This window comes from Petaurus breviceps, unplaced genomic scaffold (assembly GCF_028583685.1).
Source record: "Petaurus breviceps papuanus isolate PSGF00001 unplaced genomic scaffold, PetGlider_PUasm1.0 183, whole genome shotgun sequence".
In the NCBI taxonomy this organism is placed as follows: domain Eukaryota; kingdom Metazoa; phylum Chordata; class Mammalia; order Diprotodontia; family Petauridae; genus Petaurus; species Petaurus breviceps.
Window position 1 is genome coordinate 15,639,480 of NW_027185791.1, and position 14,213 is coordinate 15,653,692.

At 44.4% G+C, this 14,213-nt stretch overlaps 2 protein-coding genes across 3 annotated transcripts in view; both read left to right on the top strand.

Moving 5' to 3' along the window:
- FLCN (folliculin) overlaps window positions 1-4,385 on the top strand; it is a 35,426-nt gene extending 31,041 nt beyond the window's left edge. For both annotated transcript variants that reach the window (XM_069087909.1, XM_069087908.1), the window contains one exon: window positions 2,965-4,385. In XM_069087909.1, coding sequence (XP_068944010.1) covers window positions 2,965-3,166 — 202 coding nt within the window. In that variant the 3' untranslated portion in view covers window positions 3,167-4,385. The remainder of the gene's footprint in view (window positions 1-2,964) is intronic.
- Window positions 4,386-9,933: 5,548 nt separating this feature from the next.
- On the top strand, window positions 9,934-11,952 carry PLD6 (phospholipase D family member 6). Its single transcript, XM_069087916.1, has 2 exons — window positions 9,934-10,458; window positions 11,160-11,952. The coding sequence occupies exons 1-2, from the start codon at window positions 9,948-9,950 to the stop codon at window positions 11,396-11,398; spliced, it is 750 nt and encodes a 249-aa protein (XP_068944017.1). The 5' UTR covers window positions 9,934-9,947; the 3' UTR covers window positions 11,399-11,952.
- Window positions 11,953-14,213: the final 2,261 nt, after the last annotated feature.

Consider the following 14,213-nt stretch of genomic DNA (forward strand, 5'->3'; position numbering starts at 1 on the left):
ATTGCTCTCATTTTGACCTCCAATCCTGCTCTACTGATTTCACTTTCCTCCCTTCTCAATTTGGTCCCTTTAGTCAGTCAGCTCAACCTGATATCATCCTCTTACTTTCAAATGCCTTCTCCCCTTGCTCTGTCATTTCCTAACCCCCATTACACAGTATGCTAACAGGCCCATTCTCACTTCAGCTGAGTCCTCACTACAGAAGCCAATCCTTTCATTCCCCCTTGACTAATTCCCTACCTCACTACCCACAAAAGTTATTGCAGATCTTCTCTCCCCAGCCTTCCACCCCTCATACTGCCCCCACGCTCTGCTCAAGGCCTCACTTTTTAGATGCTCTCCCTTTTTCTCCATATGAAGATCCTTGAAATCATCCTCCTTACCACAGCCATCCCCTCTGCCTGTGTCCTTGATGCCATCCCCTTTGGTTTTCTCTACCAAATTTCCCCTCTTTTCCTGATGTCCAGCCTTTTCCTGTTGGTTGGTTCCTTCTCTGCAGCCTTCAGACATGCCCAAGTCTCTCCCCATCCCTAGACCTTTGTCCTGGACCATTCCCCCTTCAAATTATCATTCTCTTCTCTCCCCCCTTTCTCAGCCAAACTTAGAAAAAGCTGTCCGCGTTTATTGCCTCCTCTTCCTTTCTTGTGCCCACTCCTGGTCCTCAGTCTTACTTCAGAACTCATCACCCAGGTGAAACTGCTCTTTCCAAAGTTACCAGTGACCTCTTAATTGCCAAGTTCTGTTCCTGAGGTCTAAAGACTTCTCTGCTTCACCTAACTTGGCTGCCCTTTCTCTCCTGGATGCTCATTCTTCCCTGGGTTTTCATGACACAGCTTTCTCCTAGGTCTCCTCCTACCCGCCTACCTGTCTGCTCCTCAGTCTCCCGTTAGTTCATCATTGATATCACATTAACTCCATGCTGAGCCCCCTTCTCTCTCTGTATTCTCTTGGTGACCTCATCAGGTCCCATGGTTTTAACCATCATCATCATGCCTACCTGCAGATCTATCTATCCAGCTCCACCCAGCATCCCCCCTGAATTTGGTCTCAATTCACCAACTGCCTACTGACTGTTCCACACTGGGCATCCTAGAGACATCTCAAACTCAGAACAGCCAGATTAGCCCTGAACCCACCCCTCTTCTAAACTATTTATTTCTTTCAAAATGTACCCCTACCTCAACATTATCTCCTCCCTTTCCCTCACTTCACATATCTAATCATTGCCAAATCTCATTCTTTCTCTTTAACCTCTCATGTTCCCCCCCTTTCTCACACAGACACTGCCTTAGCTGAGGCTCTCATCACCTCTTGCTTAGGCTATTATGATGGCCTCACAATTGGTCTCCGTGCCTCAGCTTTCTCCTCATTCAAGTTCAGCCTACTCACCACATTCAAAGTCATTTTTTAAATCATGGAACTTCAGTGTGTCACTCCCCTGTTCATAAAACTCCACTGTCTCCCTTTTGCCTCTACGATAAAATACAAACTTGTCTGTTTAGCTTTTAAAGTCCTTCACATCCTGGCTGTGCCCTGTCTTTTCTTCTTCGTTGTAAATTCCCCCTGAATTCTGCAACCCAGCCACGCTGCCCCTTTTCTCTGATCTTCACACAAGATGTTACATTGCCCAGATTGATGCCTTCTTATCTATGGGAACCCTGTGCCTGGCATGCAGTCCTCCCTCACCTCCACCTTATGGGATCTTCATGACATAGCTCAAGTACGGCCATCTACGGGAAGCCTTTCCCTAACTCCCCTCAGCCGCTAGTGGCTCCTTGATGACCTTGCATGCTCTTTATATTTCTTCCACATAGACATAGTTATGTACTTTTTCCTCCTAGAGAATATGGATTGTTTCATTCTTTCTATTTACAAAAGGTCCACGTATAGTGCCTAGCACATAGTGGGCATTTAATAAAAGCTTGCTGATAAACTGGCATAGAGATGGACCTGTGCAAGTTGATAAAGTGAGAACATAGGAAGAAAAAGGTGGTCAAGAAGGCTACCTTATGGGACAGCCAGGTGGCACAGTGAGTAAAGCGCCAGCCCTGGAGTCAGGAGGACCCGAGTTTGGTTCCGGCCTTAGACACTTAACACAAAAACTAGCCATGTGACCTTGGGCAAGCCACTTAACCCCAATTGCCCACCAAAAGGCAAAAAAAAAAAAACAAGAAGGCTGCCTTATGGAATACCCATAGATAGTGCGTGTTATGTGGATAATGATCCGAAAAAGGAATGGTCAGAAAGCTCAAAGGAAACCCTAGAGAGCGCTAGCCCCAAGACTCAGGGAGCGGAAGGCATCACCAGTGGCAGATACTGCAGAGAGAGGAGAGAAGAGGCTTTTCGATTTGGCCGTTCAGGGAAGCAGCTTCAGTGTGATGATAAGTCTGGCAGCCAGACCATGGAAGCTTTCCAAGAGAGTGAGAGACGAGGAAGCATAGGTGGCTTTCTCAGGGGATCCAGATGCAGAGGGAGGTGAGATAACGGATGGTAGGATCCACAATGTAGAGAGAAGACAGAACAATTAACAGCCATCCGTGTGTCTGAAGCAGAAGAGAGGGGCGTCCAGGAAGAAGTGTGTGCCAGAAGTTGTACTGAGGCTAGAGAGGGTGAACAAAAGGCCACACTGTTTGGTAATCATATAATGTTAAGGTAGTTTCACTAGAGTGGTAGGGGAAAAAATAGGACAGCTTTTCAGAGAAAATAGTGTTTGCTAAATGGTGGTTTTTCCATTTTAGCCTTGACATGGAGGGTGGCCTGTAACAGGTAAATGAGTATTTCTAAAACTTTTATGCATCATTTGCTCCTTCACATGTCAGTTTCTGGAGCCATTTAAGCTCCATCTCAGTCAGATAAGGAGAATCTCAAGTGACTAGAGACACTTGCAGAATGGCCTTGGCCATTTATTTAGTCCTTTGGTTGCCACAGGAGGGGACTGAACACTGTAATTGTTGTGTTTTGTAGCAAAGTGAAGGTGCTTTTCAAATTCACCAAAGTGGATAGTCGGCCCAAAGAGGACACCCAAAAACTTCTAAGCATTCTGGGAGCGGCTGAGGAAGACAACGTGAAACTCCTGAAGTTTTGGATGACTGGGTTAAGCAAGACCTACAAATCACACCTTATGTCTACAGTTCGAAGCCCTACTTCCTCAGAATCTCGAAACTGACGACATGATGGGAGTGTATCTCAGGATATGTCTCCTGGGATCTAGTTATTCATTCTCCTTCCCATCACACCCACCGCAGGTCATGTGAATCACAAAATACAGATTCCGCAAATTCCACTTAGAGACTGTAAATTAAATCTTTGAGTTGCTCAGAAATGAGACATTTGTCATCCAGAAATGTGGACTGATGACCCTGATTTCTGGCCTCCATGCGGTTAGTTGTGGCTAATCTTGTTTTTCAGCACAGCCTTATAAACTATAAAAATATCTTCACAATTTAAGAAGGACTAGCCCACCCACATGGTGACAATGGAAACCTTAAACAGCTGGATTCGTATCTGTATAAAGTTCATCTCCTACCACTGGCAATGGAGAGAGAAGCTCTTAAGAAAAACTTGGATTTGTTAGCTCTAAAGAATTTTCATCTCAAATTTTAGAAAAGGAAGAAGCTAGGGTCAGATTTTGATACAGATTATCATCTTTTTTGAACACTTTCAGTTTGAGATTGAGCAAGAGTTAGGTGATTTTTCAGTTCAGTAGAGAACATTCAGGGTATACTCAATTCCCTCACTATTTTTAGAACTCTAATCTTAAGGCTGTGAGCTGTCTTGGGTCTTTGGAAAAGGTTTCTAAAGTTACAGCAGCTATTTATCCTTCCATGCATTTGAATCCTATTTGAAGTGAGAAGAGTAAGTAATTGATTATTTTCGGAATGGAAATCCAGTAACAAGCTAAAGACACTCATTTGCAAATGTATTGTGGCTAGGCTTCTTTATAGTTGCACGTGAAAATAACTTGTGACTTACAGTTTTGAAGAGGCTAATTGTTTTATATAAAAGTGTTACTTTTGCCTAAATGTCAAAGACAGGCACTTGACTTCCCGCCATTTAAATTCTGACCTTTTATTTAGTCGTGATAAGTTATTTATGAAATTTACCATAATTCCATTCAGCATCTCTGCCCTTCATAACTTGTTAAAGCCTCAACTAATGGCAACTAAAGCAGTGTTGTACTAGATTTTTCAGTTTCCTCAGTGCATCGCACTTGCATTTCTAACGAGACTTGGTTTTGCAACAGTTTTTTTGCTGATTTATCTAAGGGGGGGGTTGTGGGTGTTTATTTAAATTATATTTAACACAAAAACTAAGTTTTTATGTCATTGTTAACTATAATGCAAAAGCATTAAAACAATAAAGATGTATTTTTGTAAACTGGAGAACATATGTGTTTTTGATGTAGTATGTGAAAGGTAGTTGGCTTCAGCAATGGAAAGTGTTGAGGACAACTTATAAGAAATAGGTTAACTTCTAAAATGTACGTAATCACAAGTTACTTAGCAATATTAGAAAATCTTCCCCACAGTGTAGTTACTCTTGAAGATATTAATTCTGGGTATTGCCTCAATAAATTTAAAAATGTATCTCTACCATATATTTTTTTGGACATGGCCAATTTGGGAAGTTGTTTTGCTCAAGTATGCATACTGAAGTTTTGCAGTTTTTCTCTTCCTTTTTTCCAGTGGGCAAGAGAGGTAGGTTGGAGAGAAAATAGATTTTCATCGACTAAAAATAAGAAGATGCCTGCCTCAAAAAAAAAATTGTTAAGAGATTGCTTGGACAGGTTATTGACTGTTAACCATTAGGCCAATGCAGACACATCCTTAATTAGTGCTGTGAAAATAAAATCATGGAGTTATGGATTTAGAACTGGAAGAGATGTTAGCCATCCAGTACAATTTCCTTATTTTCCCAGATGAGTAAACTTTCTCTACCGATGTAGATTTGCACCTGTTCTGCAACTTAAGGGTCTTGGAGAAGTGCCTGGAATGCTGACATGCTGATGTAGTAATAACATTCTGAAAAGACCAGGAGTAGGTGAGGCATACTCAGATGTGTTTTTGAAAAAGACGAGATGGAGTAGCCAGCCACAAAGTTCTAGTCAAGGGATAATTTGAACTCAGTTCGTGACATTTAAAAAGTATACTGATCCAGGATAAGTGGGAAGGAAGTTCTTAATATGCCCACTGAAAAATACAATAGAAATATCACAAAGAAAGAAAACCGCTATAAAAGAACCTCACAAGAAAATTAAAAGAAGGCCAAAAGAACTAAAAATATAGAAATGAATCAGTTAAAATATGGAGCAAGGGAGGTAGGGGAAAAAAGTTTTAAATCAACCACAATGAAAAGTACTAATGAAAACCTCAAAGAAGCAATTACAGTAGAATGGAATTTAGTGACACATAATGCAGGCCATCTGGAAATAGACTTAAAAATCTAAACTACTGGAAGACATTCATACCCAAAGGACAGATTAGATCTGGAAGTCAAATCCCAAACCAAAAGCCTCAGGATTACTGATACTACAGTTAATTTTCAGGACCCTGTAATTCATGAAATCATCAAAGGAAATTTCCTAAAATTGGCAAGAGCGGCCAGTAAATTACCATGAGAATCAATAAAATGCACACATTGAAAGACCCAGAATTCAACATGCTTAGATACATCCTAGTTAAACTCCCAATATTTATAAAGAAAAAACTTACAAGCTGCCAGAGGTGAGTAATTTATCACAGAAATACATTTCTGCTCATAGGCTTTTCAAGGAGGACAAGGGAAGATTGCATAAAAATACACAAGATGGTTCCCCAAACAGAACCACAAGTCCTGCACATCTGACTCAACAAAAACTTGAAAACAGCATCAGATAAAACAGCAAGGGATACAATGAGAAACTACCGTAAGTTACTTCACTGCTGAACTATACAAAGTCAGAAGACTAGACTCAACCTAGGTGAATAAAATGGAACTCTCGCAGAATGACCCTAGAGACAGACCAGAGACACCTATAAAAAGGTATCTGGAGGCAGCAAGTGTGGAAGGTGCCTGGAAAAAAAAAAGCCCTAATATGGTCAGAAACTCATCATATGGACTTGGGAAGTGAATATATACATGGCAGCTCTCAAACCAGGCCACTCCAGGCCCAGAAGTGCCAAGGCTGCTAGCACTCTGTCCTGAGACTCCACTTGAGAACTCGGAAAATCTAGTTCTCTGACCCTCAGAAGATATAGGGAAAGGGTAGGCAGGGAATCTACCAGTATTCTTTCTGTGCAGACACTCCCAAGGAGTGATCAGCACAGCAGAACTAAGTTTGGAAAGATGAATAAACAGAAGATGCCAACTACTACAAAAAAAATATTTTATGATCCAGTCCAGAAAAAGGAATTCCATAACAACTGCAAGTAGTGACTCAAAGGAGAAAACAGATTTTTCCACAAGGAGAAGATGACTATCTAGAATGAATCAAGCAACAGATTAAAAAAGAAATCTTGCAGAGAGAATGAGAAGAATGGTTTAGAACAGAAAGTGGGAAACTTTGCCCAAGTAACAGACTGTAAAAATTCAAATGGTCCGAACATATCACTGATTCCCTAAGATAGAGGTGAAAGAACAAAATCAAAAGATTAAAACATAGGCTGTCTGCCATCAAAAGTAAGTAACCTGAGAAAACAGTGCAAAGAGAGAATGTTTAAAAACCATCTACCTCAGATGCAGTACGATCATCTGAAGCTCAAGCAGCAGCTAAAAAAATCAAAACAATTTGGATCCACAGCGTAAGGATATCAGTGCAGCAATGAAGCACTGAAATGACAAGAGCAAAGTGAACTTAGAACTGGCCTTGAAGATTTCAACCAGTCTCTTCTAGAGTTGCTAAAAGATCTAAAAGCCATTTTTGAAAAAACAGAAACCCTAGAGAATGAATTGGAAAGTTTGGAAGAGAATTTTCCAGCAAAGACTGACGATATTCTTTTTTTTTTTTTTTTTTTGCTTTTTGGAGGGCAATTGGGGTCAAGTGACTTGCCCAAAGTCACACAGCTGGTGTGTCAAGTGTCTGAGGCTGGATTTGAACTCAGGTCCTCCTGACTCCAGTGCTGGTGCTCTATTCACTGCACCACCTAGCCGCCCCTGAATTCTTTTGAAGAGTTGCTAAACTTATTCAGAGTTCACATCGTGGAGGAGCACTGGCATGGAGAAGCAGTGAGAAAGACTCAAGGCCCAGCTTCTATGTTCAAGGAAGCGGAGGCCTTAATGAAAGGCAAACAACACAGTTTGAAGACACAAACTAAGGTGTTTACTGCCACTACTACAGATTCTGTGTTTCTGGCAACAAGCTTGTCACAACTGGAAGTTTCCCTGCTTGAAGACTCTCATCTCACAAGGAACCAGGGAAGACCTTTTCACAATGATTTGGCCATAAAAGACTATGTGGAATACTTGAGGAAATGTCTACTACCTCGCTAATGGGCAAGTCAGAGTCTCTCTTTCTTATCCAATTTTGCTAAAAACCAACTTAACTCAGATTCAGGACTTTTTTTTTTTTTAAGCAATTGGGGTTAAGTAACTTGCTCAAGGTTACACGACCAGTTATTTTGTGTGGGTGTTAAGTATCTGAGGCTGGAGGTATCCCAGGTCTCCCGACTCTGGGGCCAGTGCTCTTACTCACTGCACCACCTGGCCGCTCCAGGACCTTCTTAAGAACAGCATGTTTTATGCTATCAATGCAATACTTTTTGTAATTCTTTCTAATTTTTGTAAGATTATTGTACACATGTAACTAACAATTCATAAAATTCAAACAAGAGTGTGAAGCTAATGCCACAGTTTTTTAAATAAACACCACTCCTCTGAAATACACTTTGCAGGGTATAAATTGAAAGGTCTGTAGTGATGTAGAGAATGCCTTGCTGAATTTAAATACCTCTACATTTATTTGTTAATCTTTTCAAGTCTGTGTTTTGCATGAAATATGTTTTCATGTAAAAAAGATTTTTAAAAAAGAATCATCAAACTCCATGAAAACCACAATTTAAGAAATCTGGACGCTATCTTTCAAGGAATCATGAGTAAAAACTGCCCAGATCTCTTAGAATCAGAGGGCAAAATTAAACTAGAAAGAAATCCATTTAGAGAATTTAGGAGGACAAGGGAAGATTGCATTAAAATACACAAGAGAATCCATTTAATCATCTCCTCAAAGAAACTCCAAAAGGAAAAATCCCAGGAATGTCATTAACAAAATATAGAGCTTCCAAGACTAAGAAAAAATACTGGAAGTAGCTAGAAGAAAGACTTAAAGTGCTAAGGAAACAGTCAGAATTATACAAAGACCTGGCAATTTCTATTAGAAACAATAAGATAGCTTGGAATACAGTCCTCCAAAAGGCAAAGCATACAGATTTACAACTAAGAATATGTTAAGCAACAAAGTTAAATATAATCTTACAGCTGTTGGGGGAGAGGTGTAGAGGGGGGAGGAATAGACTTTTAATGAAATGGAGAATTTCCAAGAATTACTGATAAAAAGGAAGGGCTGAATGACAAAGAAGTGCTAACTTTCTAAGAGGGAGAGTAGAAATGTGTGCCTTTAGAGCCTGACGTCTTCAAAAGGCTTTGAGAGAGTTAAGAAAAACAACAAAGGGGCAGCTAGGTGGCACAGTGAACAGAGCACCAGACCTAGAGTCAGGGGGACCTGAGTTTAAATCCAGCCTCAGACACTTAACACTTACTAGCTGTGTGACCTTGGGCAAGTCACTTAAACCCAATTGCCCTGCCTTCCCCCTCCAAAAAAGAAAAGAAAAGCAACACCAGGGTGTGGATCGATTTTGTTATGAAACTTTTTTTTTTTCTTTAAGCAATTGGGGTTAAGTAAAAGTTGCTCAAGGTTACCGGGCCGGTTATTTTGTGTGGGTGGCGATCGTCCTGACGCCCTGGCCAGAGGGGAAAAGAGATACACTAGCCTACAAAGGGTGTATACACTGCCGGTAGCTGGCACAGTGGATACAAGCTTTATTAGGAAAAGCTGACTTTCAATCTGGCCTCGGGCCCTTAGTAGCTGTGTGATCCTGAACAAGTCACTTTACCCCGTTTGCCTCATTTTCTGTAAGATGAAGGAGCTGGACTAGATGGCCTTTGGATTTCCACGATTCTTATTCTTTGACTGTCAGCTCGTCGTCCATTACCTCGGCTTACGTCCAGGGCACTGCCCACCGCTGTTCCAAGTTGCCTGAGGGTCATCGCTGATGCCTTCCTGACGCACCCACGTCTCAAACAGCCATCGCTCGGGGGCCTTCCTCACGACTTAGCTGGTCCCCCTGCTCCCAGTCCGTCCCTCCTCCGTCTGCGCTTCACACGGAAACCAGAACTCCCTCCCTAAGGAGCTGTGACGGGCACTGCCCTCCTCCAACGTCTCCAGTGGCTCCACGCTGCCAGGAATACAAGCAGTGTGTGGCGGGCGTCATGCTAGGCATGGTGAACGGGTGCTCTGACACACACGGACATCACACGGCGACACTAGGGATGGGGGCCGTGGAGGAAAGCCGTGGGCCGGGGGGAGGCGAGGCGGCCTCAGAGGGCAGAGCACGCAACGGCGCGGTGCGGCTGCTTTTTTTAAAGACCAACAAGAACGACCCCGCAGCTGCAGGTCTCAAAGGGAAGCGGGAACCAAAGCACCAAAACTAGAAATAAAAGGCTTCCGCAAAGGGCCATCGTGGCCGCACTGGGCACGTGCGCTTGAGGAAAGCCCCCGCGGCGCGCCCTCCCTCCGGGAGCGTGGGGGGGGGGCAGGCACTTGACCTGACCCGACGCTGCGCCCCGCGGCCCCGGGCGCCGCGCGCTGCCCTCGCCCCGGCCCCGGGAGCGCGCGGCGACCTCGTGCCGCCAGAAGCCCGCGCCGTGTGCGCGCCCGGCCGGCGGCGGCGGCGCAGGCGCAGTCTGGCTGGAGCATGTGGCAGTTGCGCTGGCAGACGTTAGGCCTCACGGCCGTGAGCGTGGGCCTGGCCCTGGAGACGCTGGGCTTCCTGGTGGGCTGGCTGAGGCAGCAGCGGCGCCGGCGGCATCGGCCCCCGCGCCGGGAGGTGCTGTTCTTCCCCTCGCAGGTGACCTGCACCGAGGCCCTGCTGCAGGCCCAGCGGCAGGGGGGCCCTTCGGGGGCGGCCGCGGGGCCCGAGGTCCGGAGGTCTCCCGGCGCGGCCGCGGGGGCGGCGGGCTCGGGCGCGGGGGCGGCCTCGAACTGCCTGTGCCCGCTGCCGCACGGGGAGAGCTCGCTGAGCCGCCTGCTGCAGTACGTGCTGTCGGCCCGCAGCAGCTTCGAGCTCTGCCTGTTCGCCTTCTCCAACCCCCAGCTGGGCCGCGCCGTGCACCTGCTGCACCAGCAGGGCGTCCGCGTGCGCGTGGTCACCGACTGCGACTACATGGCGCTCAACGGCTCCCAGATCGGCCGCCTGCGCAAGGCAGGTAGGCGCCTCAGCGGGAGGGGGGGAGCGGGGGGGCGGGGCACCGAGAGGCCGGGCCCGGGAAGCTGGATCCCTCAGAGCACAGGCGCGCGCGCGCGGGCCCGGGGCCGGCTTAGCGTGTACATTACGCGTGCACACATTTTATTGTAAAGGCCTTAGGGTTTACGCTGCCTGAAAACGAGACCTAGAGTGGGAGAAAGGGGATGCCCCGGGAAGGGTGGCTCTGAAAACCGTGCTCTTGCCCCGGAGAAAATGCCGCGAAATGTCGCACAAGCCCACGCGCGGCGGTGGCTTCTCAGCAGTCTCGTGCCCTGTGCGCCGCCAGGGTGAGACGCGCGTGGGCTTGGGCACAGCAGGCGTCAGATGTTAGCGTGGACGGTCACTGCGTGCGCTGCTCGCGTGGCGGGGGAGATTAGATCGGGGAGAAAAACCTTGTGTCCTGCGGCCCTCCCGGACGTCTGCCACGACCCTCTGGGGAAAACGGTGACTATTTCCAGTTAAAGACAAAAGTAGATGAGTGCTGGCGAGGCCCCGGTCACCTGCCAAGACGCCCTCCTGGCGGGTGTGATGGGGGACCGCGCCCACACGTGAGCGTGGGGTTGCATTGAGACCGGGGCAGGTCATCACGTACTTTGGAGTGTGAGGAAATTGTGAAACGCTCGTTTCCCTAGGCCTTGAAAAGAGGTTTGCCATGTTTTGCAGGTATCCAGGTGCGTCACGATCAAGGTGCCGGCTACATGCATCACAAATTTGCTATTGTGGACAAGAAAATGCTTATTACTGGCTCTCTCAACTGGACCACCCAAGCCATTCAGAATAATAGAGAAAATGTTTTGATTGTGGAGGATGAAGAATACGTGAGACTTTTCTTGGAAGAATTTGAACGTATTTGGGAGGAGTTCAACCCTGTAAACTACACTTTTTTCCCTCAGAGAAAGTAAAGCAAAGTAAACCAAAGCCCTTTCGTGTTTTCCTTAGGGATATGGGTAAAACAGCTCACAGCGGGGTCCTTGGGACGATTTGAAGATGGACCCCTTATACTGAATCCCATTCTGTCATAAGTTGTGTTGTGGCAAGGTTTCATGTTCGTTGCCGTTCTGCAGTAAGGAAAACTTCAATAGCATTCGTTTTTGGAAAGGAAGGAGATGCCCGTTGATTTTTAACATTTTAATTCTTGTTTGCAAAAGTCTCTTGAACTATATTTCTGTGTTCAGGTGAGATTTCCCCTCTCCCTCACGGACATGCTTTTTTTCCACATGACTAGTTAAGTCAGCTCTAGCAAGCGTGTACATCCTGGATTGAGTCAGGGCTCTCTCAAAGGTGTCGATAGGCTTGAGTTGGAAGGGACAAGAAGAGGAGAGGCCGTGGAGTTTGTCCTGGACAGCAGTACTGCTTATCCGTTGCTAGCACAGCAAGCATTCCGCATGGTAGGGGGGAGATAATTAAGTGCAACCTTGCAAAATGTGTTATTAAAATATATTTGTGTATAAGTAAACATTTTAGTCTTTCTTTACCCTGGTTACTAGGACGTGATTTAGTGAATAGCAGTAAATAATAGGAGCCTGAAATAGGCTACTATTTAAGTAGTTTTTTATAAACATTCTCACTTTTGTTGTTACTTAGTAATTTTCAGTTGTCTGACTGTTTGTGACCCCCCTTTGGGGTTTTCTTGGCAAAGATATTGGAATGGTCTACCATTTCCTTCTCCAGCTCACTACAGATGAGGAAACTGGGTAAAGTGACTTGCCTAGGGTCACACAACTAGTAAGTGTCTCAGGCCAAATTTAAATTCAGGAAGATGAGTCTTCCTGACTCCAGACCTGAAACTGAGGGACTAGCAAGAGCCTTTCCATTAAATTGAAAAATGTATGTGGCCTTGTGCTAATTTATCTGCCTTGCTTTGGGTAACCATGAGTTTTCAAATAATCTTGGAGGTGTATTTCAAGGAGACAAAAATCAGAAGCTTTTAGATTTTTATTCTGTCTTCAATCCTTTATTCCTTTAGGCATAAAGTATCCTTTCATTCTGTCTTGTGTACATGCCGTTCTAAGATCCACAGATATTTTAAAATATATCTTTAATCTGTGCTGCACATGCAAATATCTAGAATGAGTTTTCTGAAATTTTCCAGTAAAGTCCTAAAATATTCTAAATTATTTCCTCTACTCACGTGTGTTTATCTTATTTTTAGCTACTTCAGTAGGTCCTTGATCTTGTCAGTATGTGTACAACATAGTACAATTAGTGACCCATCCATACCTTCTCACCCTCTGTAGTTCTTGTTTCTGTTCTCATTAACCCTTCATAGAGGATTTATGCAACAAGCTGGTGGTCTTCTTTTAGGCCTGTTTTATTTCATGGGTACCATTGCAGCACTTGAGGTCAACCCAAAACTATGATTATTTTACTAGTGTGATGTTCCACTAATCATAGCATGCCTGGTGGCATTGGTTTTTAGTGTCAGAGAGCAGTTTGGGTTTTGGTGAAAGCCTTGCATGGTTTTTCGGATACATTCCAGCCTATTCTTTCTCCGTGTCATTGTCTATCTGCAAAGTCCCAGATGTGTACCAATATAATCAATAACCTGGCCATCCAATTGCATACACTAGTCTGGACAGTAAGCATTCTTCATTCAGTTCAATTCTTGTATAAATTATTAGGATGACTGATCTCTTTTCAGTGGTTATAGATTTCATTGAAAAGGCTTCTCTGCAAGTAGAATCATTTAAAAGCCCATTTGGACTCTGCAGGACATCCTCTAGGACGGTGCTAATACTTTTGCCAAGTGATACATTTCTCCTAATGCCTCAGTTGATATTAATAACCAAAAGGTCATCAGTCAGTTCTATCTGGTTGGATTTCTCAAGAATCTTAAGAACTTACATTACCGCTCATGTGCATAAGAAGTTCTTGGCAGAGAGCCTTTCTGGATGGGCTTGGAGTTAAATAGGTATTTCTAGATAGTCCACAGACATGATGGGATCTTTTTTCCTCTATACTTTCATTCAGTTTTGATGTGTCTATTGTGGAAAATAATTTTTTAAAAGCCTGTCGAGTCCCTTCCTGTATTTTCATCAAGGATACTCTTGTTGAATAAGAAGATAATTACCAAGATTTTATAAAGATGAGAAAAGTAGGCTTGTGGGTCAGTCATTCTCAGCCTCTCTTATTGTAACACTGTGTCCTCTCATTTTACTTTTGCCATTCTTTTGGACTGTCTTGCTTTCAGCAGAGATTTTTTTCTGTGCACTTGGCATGGTGTAGCTGCTCTTCTCAACTTGGTCTTTTTTGGGGGGACGGGTGGTGAGCAGTCAGGGCTAACTGACCTGCCTTAGGTCATACAGCTGGTAAGTGTCTCAGGCTGGATTTGAACTTACACGCCCTCCTGACTCCAGGGCCAGTGCCCCACCTAGCTGCCCCTCAACATGTGTCTTAGATGCCATTCTGCTTCCTCATTTTTTCTTTTCTTCTTGTGCATTTCAGTTTAGGAATTTTTTCCTAACCAAGTCTAAATTTGCCTCTTTTGCAACTTCAACCCATTTTTCCTGGTTTGAACCTCTGGGGCCAAACAGCGCAAGCATAAGATCTCCGCATCCCTTGAAATAATTGAAGACAGCTATCATATCCCTTGAGTTTTCTCTTCTGCCTAGTTCCTTCAACCAATCTTTATGTTATGATGATTCAGGGACCTTCACCAACCTCGGTTGCACCCTTTTAGACACTCTCTTATCAATGTCTTTCTTAAAGTATGGTGCC

Bases quoted from the DNA above. Each gene is read 5' to 3' on its own strand.
- PLD6 (XM_069087916.1), top strand. From the start codon at position 9,948: ATGTGGCAGTTGCGCTGGCAGACGTTAGGCCTCACGGCCGTGAGCGTG. The intron at 10,459-11,159 runs GTAGGCGCCTCA...CATGTTTTGCAG, and splicing joins CGGCCGCCTGCGCAAGGCAG to GTATCCAGGTGCGTCACGAT.